This window comes from Lygodium microphyllum, chromosome 29, assembly GCF_053477565.2.
Source record: "Lygodium microphyllum isolate KBCC chromosome 29, Lygodium_microphyllum_v1.1.10, whole genome shotgun sequence".
Classification (NCBI taxonomy): Eukaryota; Viridiplantae; Streptophyta; class Polypodiopsida; order Schizaeales; family Lygodiaceae; genus Lygodium; species Lygodium microphyllum.
The window spans coordinates 113,760,612-113,782,856 of record NC_141163.1 but is presented as its reverse complement, the minus strand read 5'-3'; the positions used below and the strand labels follow the sequence as shown (position 1 = coordinate 113,782,856).

At 38.9% G+C, this 22,245-nt stretch overlaps 1 protein-coding gene across 2 annotated transcripts in view; it reads left to right on the top strand.

Annotated features, from left to right (window-relative positions):
* Positions 1–10,932: 10,932 nt before the first annotated feature.
* The window catches only part of LOC148011050 (ubiquitin thioesterase otubain-like protein), an 87,302-nt gene continuing 75,989 nt past the window's right edge, over positions 10,933–22,245 (top strand). The window contains exons 1-5 of one of the 2 annotated variants that reach the window (XR_015689611.1): positions 10,933–11,300; positions 14,229–14,294; positions 14,382–14,465; positions 14,585–14,707; positions 14,902–14,954. Coding sequence is in view for 1 of the 2 variants with exons in the window: in XM_087672264.1 (XP_087528390.1) it covers positions 11,187–11,300; positions 14,229–14,294; positions 14,382–14,465; positions 14,585–14,707; positions 14,902–14,954 (440 nt within the window). In the remaining variant the exon portion in view is untranslated. The remainder of the gene's footprint in view (positions 11,301–14,228; positions 14,295–14,381; positions 14,466–14,584; positions 14,708–14,901; positions 14,955–22,245) is intronic. The other variant, XM_087672264.1, reaches the window with a different exon arrangement.

The following is a 22,245-nucleotide window of genomic DNA, read 5'->3' as shown; positions in this document are numbered from 1 at the left end:
CCATCAATAGCCTTCAAAGGACCACCTTGTACATTCGGGTTAAGGATTTGCTTACCCTTATCATCCTGTTTAGGGGTTTCCTCAACGGATTTTACATTAGCATTATCTCCCTCTTTGGCCTTCTAAATTCTTATAACTGCTCATAAATTAGAAGCATTAGTGGCATTCATACAAATTGCTTCAATCAAACTTATGCCATTGCCACTAGGTAGTTCTTCCACAATAGCCTTTTCTCTCTGTAAAATTTGTTTCGGTCCCTCATCTTCTTGAAGATTGTTTCCTTGTCCTCAGTGTGATTAATAGTACATGACTATCTACTTTCTTGCTATAGAGAACTAATCTTGCTCCAACCAGTATTGGCTAAGCGGTCGAACTTCTTGCATATGTCACATTTAACATTGGGACAATTTGGAGGGAAGTGTTAACCACCACACCACTTACAGCTAAATCTTGATGGACCTACTTCAAGCTTCTTAGTGCTCGTCAAATTTTGTCGTCGCTTGAGGAAATGAACATCCACAACAACGATCTACTGATATTGTTGAGTATTTATGTTTGTGTAATATTTCATTATATCCTTAACTTTCTCAACAATATATGATGTAGAGGATTCATAGCCAGTGGCATTTGGAGCCACCCCACATTAGGTTTTATGATCTATAAAGGGGTTGGTAGTTGCACAAACCCTTGTTTTACAAGGGGACCTTACCCACTGTTCATATATGTCATCGGTTGGTTGGGGGGCCTACATGCGTGGCTAATTGAAGAAACCCTTGATTTAAAGTCCATTGACTTTGACCCATTATATTATTGGGTGGTAGCAGTGTTGAGTTATATCCTAGCATTTGGCAACATCCCAGCCATTAAGAGGGCTTCCTCTCTGGCTACATAGGCAGCCTAAATTCTTGACTCAAGTCCCTCTACTACTGTTATAGTTGCATCTAAATCATTTAGTGTCGTGTTGCTCAAGTGTAGTTGGATCGTAAAATCCAACCCTCTCAAGAAGAATTGCAATTGAGCGGTAAGAGGTAATTGGATGGTATTACCCAAACACCGAAAGACTTCGCATATCTTTTTAGCATATGCTTTTACACTCATTGAAATCTTGCCAAGTCTCATTTAGGACACACTGTCAGTATTGGATCCCCTTTTTAGGTGATAACTCTCTATGAAACATAGTGTAGAATGCTTGCATAGCGATAATAGAATGTATCGCAAGTCGATAATACCACTGGGCCGCATTTCTCTTCAAAGTCATACTAAAGAACTTCAAATGATATACTTTCTCATCAATTTGATAGTTAAACATAAGTTTTTTGAAAGTTTTTGAAATGTAATTCCGCATCTTTGTTTGGATTTCTAATAAAGATAAGCAACGAATACCCTAAAGCGGGTAGATTCGGCATGGTCGTTGGGATTTGTATCGCTCGGGGGATATTAAGGGTGGTTGTGCCATCCCTACAGAAATAGGCTTACGAGAGGGACAACTATGATATTGCTAATGGTACTACTAGATGGTGGTGTTGATCCACCACTTCAGCTAGTCTTATATGATCGCCAAGCTTTAGGTGTTGAGGTTAGGCTTCCACTTTTGCATGTACCAGGACTGGGAATGCTCTTATTACAAGGGGATGTAAGTCCCCTAACTTTAAGGGATTTTAGACTAATATGTCCTAATGAGTATTTATGAAAAATTTATGTGTGTTTCCTTAGCTTTTCTTCACATTGCTCTTGTTGAATTCAAGAGATCTCTAACATGTGGTCATGTTCTTGCCTTAATAGCTCTTTCTCTACTTGTGAGTAAATAGTCATACACATAAGAACTGAATCTTAGGCCCTTATAGGAATCCTAAAGACTCTTGCCAAATGCACCACCCGTCGGGATTGAAAACAAGCCTAACACTAGCTCTAATGGCTCTAGCCAGGCTCCTAAACACAGCCTTACAGTTAGAAGTGTCTACGTACTATGAATAACTATTCTAACTATTTTATTTATAGAAATAATTTTGGATTATAGTCTAACTAATTACCCCTCTCCCGACTCCAAGCAAAGGACTTTCCCGCACATAGGTGACATTCCCACCTCGGATCACACATGTAAAGGGCATACCCTAGCCAACTATTGTGGTCCCTACCACTCTCCTATACCCTAGGGATTGGCCCTAAGATGCCCTGTCTAAAACATATAACACATCATAACATGCTCCTCTCCTAATATTTATCATTTCAATAAATTATTTATAACCTCACATTATCATTTTTAAAGAAATAAATGCACTAACCTACGACTAAGGATCCTCTTTCACTCCACGTGGGTCAACAGGTTTTCAGAAAATCGCTATGCATCTAAGAGATTTATTATGATACCATGCTTATATGCATATGCAACATGTTGTGCCACATGGTACTAAAATAATTCCAACTAATAAAACAACCATATGACATACGAAACCATTGTTTTTATGATTTATTCTAGCATAGTGTGGCTTTGAAGAGATGGAATTGGGCTAAGTTGTGCTTTCACTCCTTTAAATATGTGCTAAAACCCTAATTGCCTTATTATGATGCACAAAAAAATTGTTCTTCAACATAAAAATATAAATTTCATGTTTATATCTTGTATATATCGACCTTTATATTCTATGTGTCATTTTACATAGAACCTACTCTTACTCAGCCAACCACTTTAACACAAAAGCAAGCATAAACCAAGACTAAACCCATGCCCTACCGCTCACTACATATTCATCAATGTTTTTCTAAATTTTCTTATTTTTTCAAGCTTAAAAATCAAAATTTTCTACTTTTTAATTTTTATTATTTTTATAATTATTATTATCAAAGCTACTAATAATTCTATAATTTGTTATCATAAAATAGAGAAACACAATCATGGAAACCAACATGCATTATTTTGCCCCATATACACCATTACTTTTATCAATTTTATCAACTACCATCATACTTCTTAATTTTATGGGTTTTGCATGACTTGAATAATTAATATTTACATTATGATGACACAAATTCTGAATTATTGAAATTGCAGTACTTGAATACAATACATATTGCTTCCATATCAAATTTCTATGCATACGCATCCCGATTCCATGATGAAAACAAAAATAGAATCAAATTTTCTTTGAAATTGAGATTTACCATAAAATATTCTATAAAACCACTAAAATTTTTATGATTTTGGAGTCAATTAAGTAGCCCATTGACACTCCACATAGCCGCTAACAACTATCTTCACAGTTCTTTGCTTCATTATTCGCATTATACCACGTTTCAGCATCCATTCCCCCTCATCCTTTCCGCCCATATGAACAATGATCATGGCAAGAGAAAAAGAGGAGAGAGAAATACTAAAACTCAAATTTTGATAGAATACATCATTCTTAGTTATTTTTGCGGCAATTTAAGAAAAAAAAATCAGTATCTCATGGCCAAGGCTGCTCCTTGCATCTTTGTTGATTGTAAAATTCCATTTTTTGAGAAATGAGGGGATGCCCATCCCCCAAATCATGAGTTTTTAGTCATTTTAAGCTTCTTAAGCTTAGTTACTCAAATAACCAATTCATGTTATTTGTGTTCATACTGTTGGAAATTGACTACAATTGAAGATCCAAATGAACTTGGATTCGAGATTTGAAAACATGGCCGCATCCTTGATGTCATTTTCTACAGACTTGGCCTCTTGGATGCTATTTCTGGCTTCTAATTCAAATAGCTGCTTTATAATATTAATTTTTTGCTTCTTTAAATGGGCCATCTAATGATCTCCAATTGATGAACGAACACTTTCAATGCATTTTGGGCCACCCACTATCGCTTAGTAAACTCTGGTGCATTGACAATACCCACACATCCATGCATTGCGGATGGCAGGCGCCCATCATCACAGACACTTTATTCTTTCTTTCAGTGGCATTTGAATATGGAAAGGTTGATTATACATTCTGACTGTTGAAGACTATTGGAGTTTCCACATACAATTTCTCTCTCTCTCTTACTCTCTTGCTCCATCCGCCACAACTCTTGCTTTCATTTGTGTGCTTCCACTGGGACTCTACCTTTCAATGGGTATCAAAGCCAACCATTCAAGGAGCTTCTTCATCCTTTACTTCAGTCCGATTTCAAAGCTTCAACTCACAAGGTTTCATGATAGCCATTGTTTCTTTCCCTTGAGGTATGCACTAAGTCTTTCCTTCTTTCAGCTTGTTCTAAATTGCTCCACGCTTATTAAGGAGCTTCCCAAGGCTTAGCTAAGCCTTATTGAGTACTTATTGAGCTAAGGAATAGCCATCTTATCCATTTTGTGTAGATACAAAGCATGTTATAGAAGTCGTGCACAGTTATGGCAGCTTGATAGCACTATCGTATTTTGGCCATAACGTTTGCATATTGTACCGGATTTAGGTATTCTATAGCTAGAAATAAAGAGCCCCACAAGTGCTATAGATCTAGGCACTCATAGAGTTGATTTTGTGTAGTTTTTTGTTCTGTGTTTTATATAAAACATAATAGTTTTGGTTTGGACAACAAATAATCAATTCCATAATACATGTTTGATGCTTCGGGGATGCTATTTTGGTGCTGAATGGTATAGTTATACTTTGGGACTGATTTGAGCTTGAAATAGCTCAAATTTCATAATCATCTCAGTGTAGTAATAACATGGCAACAAGTATTTATTAGTGAAAAGCTTATGCTTAATGCTAATTGATGCTTTACGAGATACTCAATGGATATATCTCTACTTTAGTTGTTATGTATAGTTGCCCGATATGCTATGACATGCTTTTGAGTTGAGATTTTGACTCCTTAACATTGATCTTGATTGTGGTTACATGCCTAGGTTACTTCAGTGGCTTACACAATTATGAGCTTAAAGAATCTATTGGATTTTATGCTCTCAGCTTATGCTTCGCATATCTTGGATACTCAGATGTCATGTACTTGATGTCTTAAGCTTACATTACTCATTTGGCATTAGATTTTATTCTAGTGGAAGTCACTTGCTCTACTTAGATGTTAGGACCTATACAATTGAGCTTGAGCTTACTTTTACCAAGATCATGGGACACTAACTTCATGTATATGCTCTTTTGATATGCGTTGGATGCAATTACCCTACATTGGGCTAATTTTATCACTTACTTTAGACCTGGCACTTATGTTTTCCGATGTGTTGTCAGTGATATTTATATGCTTTTGGGTTATGCATTGAGATTTTCTCAGTGCATTATGCATTTGACAACTCTTCTCTCTTTACCTTAAGATCTCTTATGTGCATGATGTCTATGCCTACTGCACGTATGATTACTGATACACTACGATTGTAACAACCTTCAGTGCACCAGTTGTTCTTGGTTTTTCTTTCTTGGTTACTCATAGTTGGTTGTTGGCATATTGTTGCAATTTATTACAACAACTTGTCATTTTAAATTTATGCCCTCTATTTGAGACCAATCACTTGGATTTGACAGTTACTTAATTATAATTTGCGGATAGCTCACCATTTTGGTAGCTTTTCTTGCTTAGCTCTTAATTTAGTTGTGATTTTGGGATTGCTTTGTTGTCATTTACAATAACTTGTTTGACTTCATTATGGTTGGTGCGTCGGATAACATTGTTAACTTCAACATTGACAAGTTGAATGGCACCAAGTATGGCTATTGAAAGGCACAAATTTGGCAAGTTATAGTGCATAAATTGTAAATTAAGCCATTGAGACACGAGGTGTCAAGCCTGAACACATTGATGTAGAGGATTGGCCTAAACTAGATGAGTTATGTAAATCTACAAACTTTTTGTTACTCTTGAAGTAGGTTTACTATAATGTTGTCTCTGAAGAGTAGACTGCATGGGAGTTATAGGATAAGATTCGCAATGTCTATGACAAGCAAAGCCCTATCTCTAAGATGTATTAGTTGAAGCAACTCATGGACCTTCGTATGAAGGAGGGAACATCCATGTCCGCCCACTTGAATGAGTTTCATTCTATTTTTTGCCACTTGTCTTTGTAAGGAATTGAATTTAAGGACAATCTTTGTCCCTTGTTCTTACTGGTTATATTGCCTGAGTCATGGGACACATTCCGTATTGTTATATGTATAAATATGCCTATTGATGGGCTGAAATTACAGGATGTAGAGGGTACGCTCTTAAATGGAGAGGTTAAAATAAACAATTTTGATGCTTCCTATACCTCCCATGCTTTGACAGTCAGAGGTAATAATGGTAGGAGTGGTAATGACCACCATGGGAAAGACTCTAAAAAGTCTTGTTCTTAGTCACATGGACAATCTCGCAGTAAGTCTCGTGGCCATAAGTCCGCATTGACTTGTTGCTATTGTGAGAAGCAAGGTCATATTTGACCATAGTGCCATAAAATGTGTGATGACAAGTGCAAATAAAAGGGAAATGATAAAGTGCAAGGAAAGAATGATGATTGCAACATTATCCCTAGCAAGTCTAGTATTAAGATTGAAGAGATTAATGTCCTGCATATTGATTCTGATATGACCATACTTACAACTTTTTCTCTTGATACTTCACTATTAATTAATGCATCATCTACTTATGCTAAGTGTTGGTTGTTTGATTCGAGGGCTTCAATGCATATCACCCCTCATCAAGAGTGATTCCACTCCTATTGTAGCATGATAAGATCTATCAAATTGGATAATGAACTAGCCTTGGATATTATTGGTATTGGAAATGTTCGGATGTTATTTCCTTTAAGCAATATGTTTGCTTTGCATGATGTATGCCATATTACGGTTTTGACCAAAAGCCTACTCTGGGCTAATAGTTGGATTATGCAGGTTATGTTGTATCTTTTGGTGATTCCTCATGGAAGCTTACTTGTGGGAATCTTGTCCTAGCACTAGATGCCAAGTCTAGGACCCTTTATCCCTTACTTATATTTGGGTCTATCAACCATGTTTTGGTAGTGGCTGTAGTACCACATGTATCATCAAGGCATTGTCGCCTTGGGCACATATCCTTAAAGGGAATGAAAATGCTTACCTATTTGCAAATTTTTTGCCCCTTGACTATAAGTGTTTCAATTCTTGTGATCATTGTCTTTATGGCACGTAAACTCGTAGTTCACATAAGAAGTCTAGCATTATGCACATGGGTGAGCCTTTGGCTCTTATTCATTTTAATGTTTGTGGACCTATGCCCTGTAAGTCTTTAGGTGGCATGAGTTTATTCATTACTTTCAATGATGATTACTCACATAAGGTCTGGGCATACTCTATAAAGCATAAATTAGAAGCCTTGGCTACATTTTAACATTGGCTTGCTTTTGCTGAGAACTACTTTGAGTATAGGTTGAAATGCCTATGATCTAATAATGGGGGAGAGTATATATCCAAAGACTTTGAACAGTTTTGTGACGAAAGGAATATTAAGTGTTAGTTGATCGCCTCATACATCCCATCCCAAAATAGTATGACTAAGCATGAATAGGATGTTTCACGAACAAGTCCATAGTAGCTAGACATGCTTACCATAATACTTTTGGACTTGAGGCAATTACCGCTACCATATATTTGATTAATCGATCCCTATGTATTGCTCTTGACTATTAGGTTGTAGAGGAGGTATGGTTTGGAAAACCTCCATTATATGCTCATTTGTGTGTCTTTCATTGTGAGACTTTCTAAGGATATGCACAATAAGTTGGATTCTAAGTCCATGAAATGTATCTTTCTTGGTTATGGGGATGTAGGTGAGATGAGCTATCGCTTATGGGATCTGAAAACTCGAAATGTCATCCACCCACAACGATGATGCTATTTTCTATGAGGAGAAAATGCATAAGCAACTTGAGCAAGTTGTTAAGGTACGCAATGTGATATTTCAAGAGGAGCCTTTATTATTGTATAGCTTGCTAGACAGTTTGTAGTAGCAGCTGATGCTCCAGTGGCCCAAGACCATGATGTTAGATAGGAGATATAGACTCCATAGCTTGTTTTGTGGTAGTCTATTAGAGATAGACATCTACCTGATTGATTTGCACCCACTATAGATTATGTTATGGTGAGATTTGGTTTCTTTGCCTAGTGAAAAACATGCTTTGCCATGCAAGTGGATGTACAAGTTGAAAAGTATCCATGGATGCCCTAAGCTAGCCTATAAGGCTAGATTGGTTGCTAAGGGTTTTAAGCAAGAGCATGGTGTTGACTTCAATGAAGTTTTCTCTCTTGTAGTCAAGGTGACTACCCTATGCTTGGCATCGGCTTTGGTTGCGCAGCTAGATCTAGATCTCTCCCACATGCATATCAAGAGGGATTTCTTACATTGTAATAAAGCATAATTCACCTTAGTCTAGAGTAGGCTAGGGTTGAGTATAAAAGGGTGGAGATGTAACATGTGAGGGATTTTTTTGCCATTTCAAGCAATACATGCTTTGAAGTTCCTTCCTCCCACCAACTAAGAGGGTGCATGCTCTTAGCCACCAAGATATGGGGTGCATACCATGTCCCACCTTGACATGAGGTGAGTATTCATGTTGCAGTATTCATATATGATTATTCTCAGCCTTTCATTGCAATATTATTTCATGCCTAGCTACCTTGGCTATGGCTTCCTTGCAAACATGGTGTATTTCTTGAATTTCTTTGCAAGTATGGTGTATTTCATGAAATTCCAATTATTTGGCTTGCTGTGAAAATTAGCTATTTTACATACATGGAGATTTGCATGATGAGATTTATAAACAATAATCTAAGAGCTTTGAGAAAAAAGGCAAAGAACACTTAGTGTGAAGTTAAGAAAGAGTCTTTATGGCCTTAAGTAAGCACCTAGAAAATGGTATCACAAATTTGATACTTTCATGCATTCACAGGGATATATCCATAGTGATATGGATTTGTGTTTACACACGAAGAAGGCCCATGATAGTAGCCTTATGATTTTGATACTCAATGTGGATGATATGCTAATTGCTAGGAGTGCTCATGATGAGCTTGATGCCTTGAAAGGTCAGCTCAAGAAGGGCTTTGAGAAGATGAATGCCATGGGACATGTCATTCATATGTCTCACATATTCTTGGGATGCACATCACATGCAATCACTCTAAGGGGCTCCTTTACTTGTCATAGAATGAGTACATCCAAAAGGTTTTTGAGCGGTTTCATATGCACGAGGATGTTAAGCCTATTGGTTGTCCTTTCCCTTCTCATGTAAAGGCTAGTCAAACTAATTGTCCATAGTTTGATAAGCAGAAGGTCAAGATAACCAAGATCCCTTATGCATCTTCAATGGGCAGTTTGATATATGCCATGATATCCACTCATTCTAAGATAGCATTTGCAATTGGAGTTGTGGCATGCTATATGTCTATACTTGGCAGGAGGCATTGAGATACCATGAAGGGTATCATGAGGTATCTTAAGGGCACTGCACACATGTTATGGTGGCAAGGGTATAAGAGTTATGGGATACACTGACTTTGATTTATGTAGGGTATGCAAACAGTAGAAAGTCCACCTCTAGCTATGTCTTCGTCTTTGATGGAGGTGTTGTTTCTTGGATGTCCATGGTGTAGAAATGCACAACCCTATCTACTACAGAGGTAGAGTATGTTGTAGTCATTGGGGCTTGTAAGGAGGCTCTTTGATTAGGGCATCTGGTTGTAGACCTTGTTATTATTGATGTGGTTCCTCCATTGCATTTGGATTCTATGAGTACCATTCACTTGGCCAAGAATCCAATCTTCCATGTGAAGACAAAGCACATTGAGCTATCATTTCATCAAAGAGGTAGTAGAGGATAAGTGTGTTGAGTTTTGTCAAGATCTTGACTAATGAGAATCCTGCAGATTTGCTAACTAAAAGTCTCTTAGTGGAATGTTTTACCTTCCCCCTTAGGAAGATGATGGACGTTGGATGAGATGATGTTTGTTTCTCATCCTATTATACGTTATGTACATTTGTACTTTGTTATATTTTTCTTGTTCTCTCCTCACTAGGAGCACATTCATCTTTAAGTGGGAGGTTGCTGGGGGTATAGACACTTGTGCATAACCACCTATGTATTCATTATATTGATAGTATACCTGCACATCTGTATACTATAGATGGTGGGCACCCATCACTGTCACTTCATTTTTTCTTTCTTAAACATTTGAATATGGAAACATTGGTTACACATTGTGACTGTTGGAGTTTTCACATATAGTCTCTCTCTCTCTTGCTCCATCTGCCATAACTCTTGCCCCGCTCTTGCTTTTGCTTGTGTGCGTCGACTCAAGCTCTACCTTTCAATATGAAATGGGTACACGAGGCTAAGGAAAGCTTGCACTTTGGGAGCTCAATGGAAGAGGATGAAATAATAATAACAAAGTCAATGGTTGAGATATAGCCAATTCATCCTATCCAAGCAAAAGAGGATGAAATAATAACAACAAAGTCAATGGTTGAGATATAGCCAATTCATCCTATCCAAGCAAAAGAGGTAATTGAGTAAGCATAAAGAGGTGATGAAGTTGGTGGTGGAATTGTACCAAATGACTTTGGTTTTGGGTTGGATCGACACAATGATATTCCATGGTCAATGTAGAGAGAGTTTGCAAGGAACAAAATATATCAAGTCTTTGGTGACAACATTTTAGAAATGGAGGCATCATCATCTTCCACCTAAAAGGAAATGTATTTTATTATGTATTTTTCCATTAGCCTTTGCTACTTGATGTATTGTCTCTTTATTAATCAATCTCATGATTAGATTCCACATTTGTAGCTTGAAAGTTGTTGTGCAACTTATTTAATCTTACTTTTCAATTCTTCAAGTAGCATATTTTTGTCAAATAGAAAATCTTCATTTTTGAATTTGCCATTGCCGTCATGTGAACATACGGGCTATGGAACAATTAATGAAATCTCTTCTGCCTTTCTCTTGTAAACAAACTCGAGGCCAGCGGCATGGATATATTTGTAGCATAGCCACCCGAAAATGCATTCCCTATCCATCAACTTCTGACACCATCGTATATAACCTCACGAGTCACAAACCAATTGGGCAAAGCCTTAACTACCACCGCCCCCATTCAACAACGCTATTGGGTTCCCTTTGGAGGCAGGCCAAAAGATCAAATTGAAAATTGAATACGATTTCTATTTTGTGCAACTGGCTCTCCAGCTTCGTGTACTGTGCTTTGATAAACATGGATTTGATCGGGAGCGATGGAGGAGAGAGACCTCGGGACGACGAGATCATGGCGCAGCACAACGCCATCAGGGCCGAAGAGGCCGAGAAGCTGCCTTTCGTCGGCGATAAGGTGAGACATATATGTCCATTGAGAGAGAGAGAGAGAGAGAGAGAGAGAGAGAGAGAGAGAGAGAGGTTTGGCCATACGAGGCAGTCCGATACTCATGGATCCGTGATGCGGGCTTTTAAGCACACAGGTGTTAACAGGCAAGCCATCTCTCGAAAGATTTGTTTGAATACGTTGGAATGCAGATCTTGTGAGAAATACCTTGTGCACACAACAACGAATAGATCTCGTGCTTCCATTTTACTTTAATGATAAGTCTTCCATTTTATCCTTTTACATATGTTCCACATACTTGAAGGAAACTAGAGAGGTAGGTAGTAGCTGATGCAATCTGACACATATCATTCTGGTTGATCGATTCTGGAAGTGACATGTATTCGAGGAAGTTATATCAGTACATTTCTGACAAGCATTCGCCTGTGTGTTATTTCAAGTTGTGAAGATTGTAGTTCGTGCCACTGTCCACGTCTTACATTTACATACTAGCAAAGGAAACACAGGAAAGTGGAGCACATGCCAAGCAAAGCAATGCAAAAATAGAGGGAAAATAGTATATATTATGAATCACGTCTTGGATCCTAATCGTTCTTGCAAGGTGCTTAAATTTAGGCTCTCACAGACATGGCTTGTGTGTAGGCCCCGTATCCTTTTTCTTCTTAGCATTCGATGTTTGGTAGTCAAGATTAAGTCTCTCAAATGTTTGAGACTTAACACCAATAGTATCAATATCTTGAATCTGCATTATAGTGCCAACCTTAAAGATGGGAACTCGATATCAATAGAAGGTTTGTTCAACTTGTTCATATTAAGTTATTTCCTTGTGACATCCTCCTGGTTTTTCTATTAGAAAAACCATATGAGGTGGTGGCTAATAAAGAGAGACATTTACATTCCCATTGAAGGGAGTTCATTTCTTTGAGATTCAACTAAGCAACCAAGTGTCATCATTATTGTTGTGCATCTTGCAATGACTCGATCTTTTATTCTCATACACTACCTTAGAATGTGCTCTCTTTGCTCAACATAGCTAACAACCATATCAATTGTTGTTTGGCCTCACCCACTTTGGCTTTCATGGAAGTCATCTTGTAAGTTAGATGCATGCACCTTCTTTTCTTAAGAAAAGAGAGAAGAGATTTTGTAGGTGCTATGCATCTTAATGGAGTAGATGTATTAACCAAGTGGGCATAATGCTATGACAAGATATTAACGATATTCTATGATCAGCCTTGACATGTATATATGAAGTTATTACATTTCTTGTCAAGTAGAATGTAAGCTATTGCAGAGATTTTGCAGTTTGCTATTCATCCTAATGGAGTAGATATATCAACCAAGTGGGCATATTGTAGCTCATGTTAAGTAGAATATTAGCTCACATTATGTCAGCTATTGCAACCATGTGGAAAGCAAAATCATGGGATAAAGCCTTTTTAATGTGTTTTATTTCTAGTGAAAGTCAATGCTTTAGTTAGCTTTGTGCACTTTTGATATTCCCTTCAAAGAATAGAAGTTTATATTAATGAACACCTCTAGAAGAAACCTTCCTTGAGGTAACATGACAAAGTATGGAATAAGCCTTGTATAGGGTTACAAGATATGGTGGAAATGAAGTCTAATACAAGGGTTGAGTAACCAACTAGTCAAGTGGGTTGTAGTGTTAGACCATACATGATTGAAAGTGGAAGAAGGTGTCAAAATCTCAAGTTTGAAAGGCATCTCTTTCTTCCTCACATGTCTCCCATGGAGTAATCTCAGTCTAGATCTTAGACAATCTTTGTAATAGGAATGTCTTGCAAGTCAATGGCATGAATGATGATTGCATCTTGAGGTCCAAGTGAACCAAGCAATAACGCTAGCAATCAGCTCTGATTTGTAGCAATCCTTCGCAGTCTAATCTACATGGAAGAAGTTTGCATAGGAATCATGCTTAAGGGATAACCAACCATATAAAGGAGTGATTCCCATAGAAATCCTCGTATCCACATGGTGGGTGTCTCTCCTGACCCAAGTACAACCACCTAGGTTACCGTCATAGTCTCAAATGTCTTATGAAAGACTATTTCGAGGGCTCTCCTCCAAACCTCTCGAGTCTCCTTTGGCTCTCGACATTTCACACAAGCTGGAAGGAAATGGCCACAGGTAAGCAATGTGCCAACTGTCAAAACTTCTATGTATTGCTGACCACATGAAAGCCAAACTCTTCCTTGGTTTGAAGCTACCATTTAATCTCCTCCAAAGTTAGTGAGAAAAGGTGTAGAATGCCATCTATACCGATGTTGTGTATTAGTAGATTCCACTTATCAAGTGTTTAGCTAGTTTGTGCTTTCTTGATAGCCATACACTTTGTATGTCGGAAGCTAACTAGAGGATTTGGGTCATGAGGGATGAGATGTGTCAATCCATTAGATAATTGCCATGCTTTCCCGTTTGAGTATAGGAAGTTTGTATTTGCTCAAACATGTCCCATTTTACATTAGGATGACCAACTCATGCATGGCTCCAATTTGTCTCGATATATATGTTTCTTTCCTCAACGTCCCTTGATTGTCTTTGCGCTCCCATTTTTCAACAACCACCTTCCTCTCCATTGTCCTCATCTTGCAGAAAGTTAAAAGGCAACAGGAATTGCTCCAGTGTGCATGTAAAGTCCCCAAGATTGGATTATATCTTGAATTTGTATTTGTGGATGCTAGGTGTAGTGGAAGGATTTGAGCTGACTGGAACTCCTCAAGCAACGTACAGCTTTTGGTTGACCTTGGCTTTGTCATTTATGTGCTTGTATTTTCCTCTGTATGAGATGTTGCTATTTGAGGATGTTGTGGACTGTGAAAGTTGGGCACAGAGAGAGAGAGAGAGAGAGAGAGAGAGAGAGAGAGAGAGAGAGAGAGAGAGAGAGCGTTTTTTGAATTGGTTTTGTTATATGAATAGGAACCACTCGCTAGCCTTGCTGCAGAATATGAATCTGGAAATCCCATTTTCAGGACTAAAATCGAGGTATTTTTTAAGGGAAGGATTCTTGTGGTGAAGCTGTCATTAGAGTATCTGCAGGTGTTTGAATGTATATATTTGTGTTTATTCTAGAAATTGGGCGAGACTTATGGAGCAATAAGGCGCACACGTGGTGATGGAAATTGCTTCTTTCGGGCATTTATGTTTTCATATCTTGTCAGCAACCAATCTTTCACATTTGAATCCTTTCAGATCTTTCAGTTCTTTTATTGCTGAATAGGTTCCCCACCTCTTGAGGGTCATGTCTAAACGATGGCTATTATTTGGGATTTCAGGAGCATATCCTGGAGACTGAAAACAAGGCTGAGGCTGTGCGAGTTCTTGATAGTGTTGAGAAATGCAAGCAAAGTTTACTAAAACTTGGGCATGCTGAATTCACATTTGAAGACTTTTTTGCAGTAATCCTCTAACATATTTTTGTTACTTTGTGTTCCTGGTTTTTGAGCTTTCCAAGGGTTTTATCTACTAAATCATGCTAATTGCTTGTAGCTATGTTGCAACTGATGCTGATACTGGCTCAAGTGATGATATTGTGTGAATTTTCTCAAGATTCATAAATCTGATTTTTTTGTGCATGACAATTTCTTGGCAGAGTTTTACAGAAATGGTAGACAAGGTTCTTCCAAGCTCAAAGACTTCTCCGAGGTGAGTTTTTATATTTTGAGTCATGTTAGTTGTGAGTGCATGATGGATTATCTGCTTTGTTTCAATCAGCAAATCACATATTAATCTTTTGAACTTTTGTAGCTATGTGCCTATTCCGATTGTGTGTAATGTCCGAGCATCACATCTCTGCTTGGTGTAATGACTAATAAACTACATTCTCTTGCAAATACAGCAAATATCACCCCATGATAGATGCTTCTATTCCTAAGGCATGTAAGAAATCTCTTGCAATGGTACCCTTGAAAAACCAACTCAATTGGCACAACCCATTCCTTACAGCTACCTAGAAGGTTTTTTTGACACAATGATACTGACAGAGCAGCCCTACTTTGATTAAGAGCAACAACTATCATGTCATACAGTTTATGCTAAGATGTTACTGCAGTGGGTAACTTGAATTACTCAAATTGTTAGTAAAATCAGGTCATTAATTTTGGATTAGCTAGATTTTTAAGCTTGCAAAACCTTGACTTCTCTTGAGTATACACGACCTCTCATGTTTTTAAACTTGAATACTCAACTTGATAAGTTGTGTCCATGGATCTTTGATTCGACCTCATGCCACTTTATTTAACTAAGTGTTCTCACCAGGATAAGAAGTGGTTTGTGGAGAAGCAAAAACTGTCTATCAAGTTGATTCATTTGGTTGCAAGCAGTGGAGTAGGCTTTCTAGCCTTGGAACGAGGAATGTAGGGCTGACTGCTAGTGTCTTCCGGACTAGGATTCATCAAGTTTGGGGACTTAAACCATGAAGGGCGACTCCCTTCATGCATGTGTGTTGATGAGCAGGCCTTAAGGGTGGCGTGACAGTACGCATACAATGGGCAATAGGAGTGCCATGTCATTGGACACAGTAGGGTGGGCAATGGGCATGCCACAAAGTGGGTTGGTCAGTCAGTCAGGTTGAGGGTAGGTTAGCCTATCAGATAAATCTGCAATAGGCTGATTAGGCAAACACAGATTGGAATTTGGATTCATGGTTTTTGTTTCCTATTTTCAAAAAGTTCTCAGTCAAGTCTTTTCTCCATTGAGCAAATGAACAGGTTGTTAGCAGTTTAGTCAGCTCATGAGTGAGTCTGGGAATGTGCAGTTGTGGGCTGGGCACTATAGTTTCTTTTAGGCATTTTTTTCTGGTCATTATTCATGTGATCTGTGGCTGGCTAACTTCATGCATTATTTGCATTATTTATTGCCTATTTCTACGGCTCCCTCCTCCTCAGTCAGATGATTCATCATCTGCAGTCTTCTAGGGCAGGTTCTGTTGGAGAGAGGAGTTGGTGCTAGTGCCCACATAGTTAGTTACTCATTGTTGTACGTGACTATCTCGTGTTTGGTATATGGATTCCGATTCCTGAGCATACCTTTGAGTTCTCCCTTTGCAGTGTTCTTTTGTTTTCTCTTTCACTTGTGTTGTGCAGTCCATTGTAGTAGTCTTCTATGCTTCCATCGCTGTACCCACTTCTAACATGGTATCAGATGTTTGTGTGTGGGCCTTGGATGCTGTTTTTGCTATGGATAGTCTGTCCTCACAGGTTTTTGGTGTTGATCAGCCCTCTTCTGTCTGCTGCAGCCTGGGCTACCAGTTTCTGGGTATTTTCTTTCTGTTTTCAGCCTTCAACCTTCTGTGTTTTTATGCTGCAGTTTGTGTTTTGATTTTGTGCAATATTTAAATGCTGACTGGCTGCATTTAGTGCTTCTATTGCTTGTGTTTTTTGTACTCTGCATTTGTGTTTTCAGCATTTTGTGCCCTTGCAGGCTGAGTGATAGTGTCTCCAGCTTCTAATAGTCCTCTTTGAGTCACCTTGGTGTTGTCTTGATCACCCACTACCTGGGTATCCATGTTCCTATTTTGGTGGTCTTTGTTGTGTGGACTATGATAAGTCATTATCATTGTATCATTGTATTGTATCAGATCATCCATGATCTGAAAGAGGGTATTTGTAGTTTAGTCAGCTCATGAGTGAGTCTAGGCTTGTGCAGTTGTAGACTGGGTATTGTTGTTTATTTTAGACTTTTTTTGGGTCATTTTTCATATGATTTATGGCATTTATGCTTGGCCGACCAACATCTATTGTTGGCCAAATTGATGTATTATTTGTATTATTTCTTGTCCATTTATACAGCTCCGTCCTCCTTAGTCAAATCATTCATTATTTGTAGCCTTCTAGAGCAGGTCCTATTGGAGAGAGGAAGTCAATGCCAATGCCCATGCAGCCAGTGACTAGTGACTCACTGTTGTGTATATAACTATCTCGTGTTTGGCATATGGATTTCATTTCGTGAGCATATCTTTGAGTTCTCCTTTTGCATGTTTAGGTAACAAATTTCATTTGGGAAGGTGGCCAATTGGACAAATTGCCAAATCCTTTATTTTTCTTTCTTGCTTAACACAACGCTTAAATTGTTTTTGACATTATCGACTTAGTGTTCTTTTGCTTTCTTTTTTATCTTTTGTTGTGCAATCTATGACAATAGTCTTCTATGCTTCCATCTTTGCATCCATTTTTGACACATGTATCTATGTTCCCAATACATATGTAGTTCTTTGTGGACTGTGTTTCTATGTCAATCTTCTCTCTTATACACTTCCCTTTTTTGGGGTGGAAAAACTTAACACACACAGGCACGCATGCACATATGTAGATATGTTGCATTGGTGATTTGGGAGGATGTGAAGTCTTCAAACATGAAAGCCCATGTTGATCAAATGTAGATTTACTAAAAGTCAAATTTGTGTAATTACAATGCGCTGGATGTAACATGAGGTCACATTTTGCTAGTAGACATGTGCCTTGTACATTCATCTTCTGCTTGTGGTCTGAGTTTGAGTTAGATGAGGACGTTAGCAACTTAGCCATTGCCATTGTTTGTCATTTTATGTGTTTCAGGCACTTAAGATGGAGGGTACATCATTTATGTTTCTTTTTGGGCATTGTAGGATGTCATGGGTGTCCACATGTTGGGCCTAGCCACATTATTATTAGTTGTGGCCCCAGTTTGCCTATTTATATGTGGCTTGCCGCCTTGTATCTTTCAGCCATTGCAGTCAGTTTGTTCCTTCTCTTTGTGTCTACTTTCCTTTCCGCTGCTCACTCTCACATGGTATCATTTGCCGAGTTGGGAGAGAGGAGCAGTCTGTCCACCATTCCAGCCAGCTATGCATCAACTTTAGGCGTGAAGATCTTGTGTTTCCTGTTTTGCAGGGTAGGGCGGCTTGATTTTTCCCACTATCTGCTGTGTTTGGAGCTGGACAGGTTCTTTCACCCTGTGTTTTGGGCAGACCCCTCATATTTTTGCTGCGTTTACAGTTTGGGAGATCACTCTGCTTAATGGCATCTTAGTTAGTTGGGTGTCACATGATACATCCAATTTGCTGGACCAGCCATCAGCCTTTACTTTTGCCACCTTCATCCTGCGTTTATGCATGGGCAGCCACCCTGCTTACTAGGCGTCAACTCAAATCATTGTGACAGCTGTTATTGCCAATCGGTGGCACAGTGGCTCTTTTCGAGGTTCTGGCTACTGCTCCCAGGCTGTGTCTTCTACTGCAGCTTGTAAGTTGTCCCTATCACCAAAATGCCTTTTCTTCTTGCTGGGTGGCAGATTTTAGTGCTGACATTAGCATTTGTAGAGCTGCACTGCCTGCATTTTTTGTTCAATACATCTTGGTGTCATATTGCCCCTTGTGCCTCAAAAACTCCCCATCTCCATTGCTGCACCTCAATCTTTTGGCTATTTCTCAAGTCCAAGCTATGCCATCTCTTTGTCATAGATTTCCCTATGATGGGGGATCACATCAACAAGATGGAGGAGACTCCAGATGAACTTGTATCCCTTGGTAAGGACACGTGGAGCTAAAAAATGCATTATATGTTGGGTTAAAGGCCCTTTGTTCACTTCCCATGTATTATATAGTTGTACATGTGAATGCACCCTTGCGGGTAAAAACCCATAAACCCTAAAGTATAAATACATTCTTTATCTTTGTGTACCAACACATTGTTGGTACACACATTGTGTTTCTCTCTCTCTATTGTCGACTTCTCTCCTACACTTCACGCCTGAACATCCTTCACATTTGTTGCTGCCATTTCTTTGCTTCTGCCTTCAACTCTCCTGCAGCTGGTATTAAAGCGCATGTTCGAGGCAGCTGGTCGCGAACATGCATTCTGAAGCAGCTGTTCGTGGACTGCAGCAGCAGCAAACTGTTCATGAGCAGTTGCACGCACATCAAGGCGACATTCTTTAGGTCAGGTTGTCCATTTTTTTGGTCTGCAAGTGTGCACAGCAGTTGGCAATTGCATTTATTGCAGCGACAATAGCGGACAACTACATATTGCAGCCACATCAGTCATTTTGACTGTGCAAGGTCAAGCGATTGTAGAAACAGGTCTACGCAGGCAGGTGACCACCTTCAGGTGGCTGCGTGGAAGTAGGTAGCAGCAGTAGGTGACTGTGTGGCAGTCAAGGTAGGTCGAGCACCTGCAACAATTCTCATTTGTGCAGAAATTGTGCTCCCTGAGTTGTATACTATGTGAAATACAGCACTTTATTCAGTTTTGGATACGTTGATAGAGCATACTGATTGCATATATCTGAGTACTTGCTGGTTCAGCCTCTACATTGGGTGGTTGTGCACAAACAGCAGCGGTTTATTGCTGATAAAGCAAGGACAGCAAGGGTATTTGGTGGTTAAGCTTGGGTTTGCAGATTCTTTGGTTGATATTTGTGATTTTGCAAAATGGCTACAACTTCTTCCAATTCTAACACAAAAAGTTTGATGGTTAGGGTTTTGGTTTGTGGAAAGATCGTATGCAAGGTATTCTTTTCTTGAAAGATTGTGAAGATGCTTTGCAACTAAACAAGCTTGTACAGATGTTTGATGAAGATTGGGCCAAGGTGAACAAGAAAGCTGTGGCCTATATCAAAATGGGTGTCACTAATGATATCCTTACAGATATCAAAGGCTTGGATACAAGTTATGCTATATGGCAGAAGTTGAAGACCACTTATGAAATTATCATACTTGTCAATCAGGTGCATTAAATGTGGAAGTTGGTGAATATGCGGATAGATGAGTCCAAGCCAGCTTCTGAGCACTTGAGTGCATTTACAGGTATTTTGAATTAGCTGAAGGATGCAAATCTTGACTTTGATGATAAGCTGAGAGCTATTTTCTTGATCATGATCCTACCAAACTCATGGGAAACACTTGTGGTTCCTTTGAGCAACAATCCTAGCCTCACATATGATGGATGGTGTGAGAGGGTCTATTCTCAATGAAGAGATTAGATGAAAATCCAGTGGGAAAAACAATAGTTCGGCATACAATGTTAGAGGTAGAGTTGATAAGAAGAATGCAAATGCAAGACAAAGAAGCAGAAGTAAGAGTAGAAAAAAAGAAAAGCAGCAAGATATCACGTGCTATCAGTGTGGCCGTAAAGGTCACAAGAAGCTTGATTGTAGATACTTCAAAAAGGAATAGGAAAGAAAGAAGAATGTAGGAGACAAGAAGGAGGAGGAAAAGGCTGATGCACCTCAGGCATTGAAGAACAAGGAGAAGGTCAATGTGACCTCCAGCGTTGTCATTGAAGAACTGTCTAATGATGCAGATGGTTATGTACTTTATGCTATCAGTGATCCTTTTGCTCTTCATGTTTAGGACATGTAGATTACCAAAGCAAATGTTATTGATACATTACTGGCAGTCGATGATGGACTGACACAGACATGGATAGTAGACTATGGTGCTTCATTTCATGTAACTCCATGCTTGGAGTGTTTTGCTACTTTTAATTCAGGCAACTATGGCAAGGTTTGTCTTGGAAATAATCATGCTTGCAGTATTGATGGGATTGGCACCATACATTTGTCTTTGGACAATGATCAAGAGCTTGTGCTCAAAGATGTCGGATATGTGCCTGGTATCAAGAAAAGTCTGCCCTATGGGACAGATGGATTTGCATGGTCACACTACAATGTTTGGTGGTGGTTTATGGAAACTTAAGAATGGCTCTATGCTTGTTGTAAAGGGCTGCAAAAAGGGCACACTTTATTGCTTACAGTGAAAAACCTTACTCGGAAAATTTATTGCTATTGCTGAAATTGGTTCTCATTTAGAGCTTTGGCACAAGAGATTGGGTCCTATGAGTCAAAAGGGACTTGAAGTCCTTTCTTCTTTGAAAAAACTTCATGTTAAAGGCTCAACGATCGACTTTTGTAATGGTTGTCAATTTGGTAAGCAAGTGAGAAATTCTTATTATTCTGGTGTCTCTCGCAAACAAAATCCTTTGGACTTGGTGCATTTTGATGTGTGTAGCATGCTTGTCAAAACTATGGGAGGTGTTGCATATTTATGTCTCATTCATTGATGATTGTTCCAAAAAGATTTGGGTGTATTTGTTGAAAACGAAAGGTGATGTATTGGCTGCATTTAAGTCATTTCATGCATTTATGACCACTCAAACAGAGAAAAAGCTGAAATGTCTTAGAATAGATAATGAGGGTGAGTTCACATCTACTGAATTTAAGTTTTTTTGTGACTTTCATGGTATCAGAAGGGAGCTTATAGCTCTATACAGCCCTTCTTCGAATGGTGCGGCAGAAAGATATAACAAGACATTGTGTGAGAGAGTGCGGTGCATATTGTCCACTACTAATCTCCCTTATGAATTTTGGGGGGAGGCATTAAAAATTGTGGTACACATTTTCAACGGTTCTCCTAACAAGTCTTTAAAGGAAGGCATCCCTGAGGAGGTTTGGTTTGGCAAACCGGCCTCATATGACCATCTACGTATCGTCAGCTGTGATGCATTTGTACATGTCAAGAATGAACTGAGAAGTGAGCTTGATGCTAAGTCCACCAAGGGTATCTTTATGGGTTATGGTGATGAAGGTGAAATGGGCTATAGGTATGGCTACCTTCGTCCAAGAAAATTGTACGCAGCCAAGATGTGGTGATTAATGAGGCAAAGCTGCTGAAAAATGCTTTGGCCTTTGATGAAGACTCTAAGAGAGTCAAATTTCAGCATGTGCAGCCACCTACTATGCTAGAAAAGGAGCCTTATGATACTTTACCGTAGGCTGAAATTGATGATCAGCCGGTTATTTTTGAGCGAGAAGAAGTTGGACAGCAAAGAGATGCTCATGAAGGTGTTGGACAACAAGATGTAGGTGCTGGTCCACAAAATGAAGGTGCTGAACAGCATGCTGAACATGGTTTGTAGCAGCCTGAAAATGCTGAAATTTACATGCCTCTTGATGTAGAGCG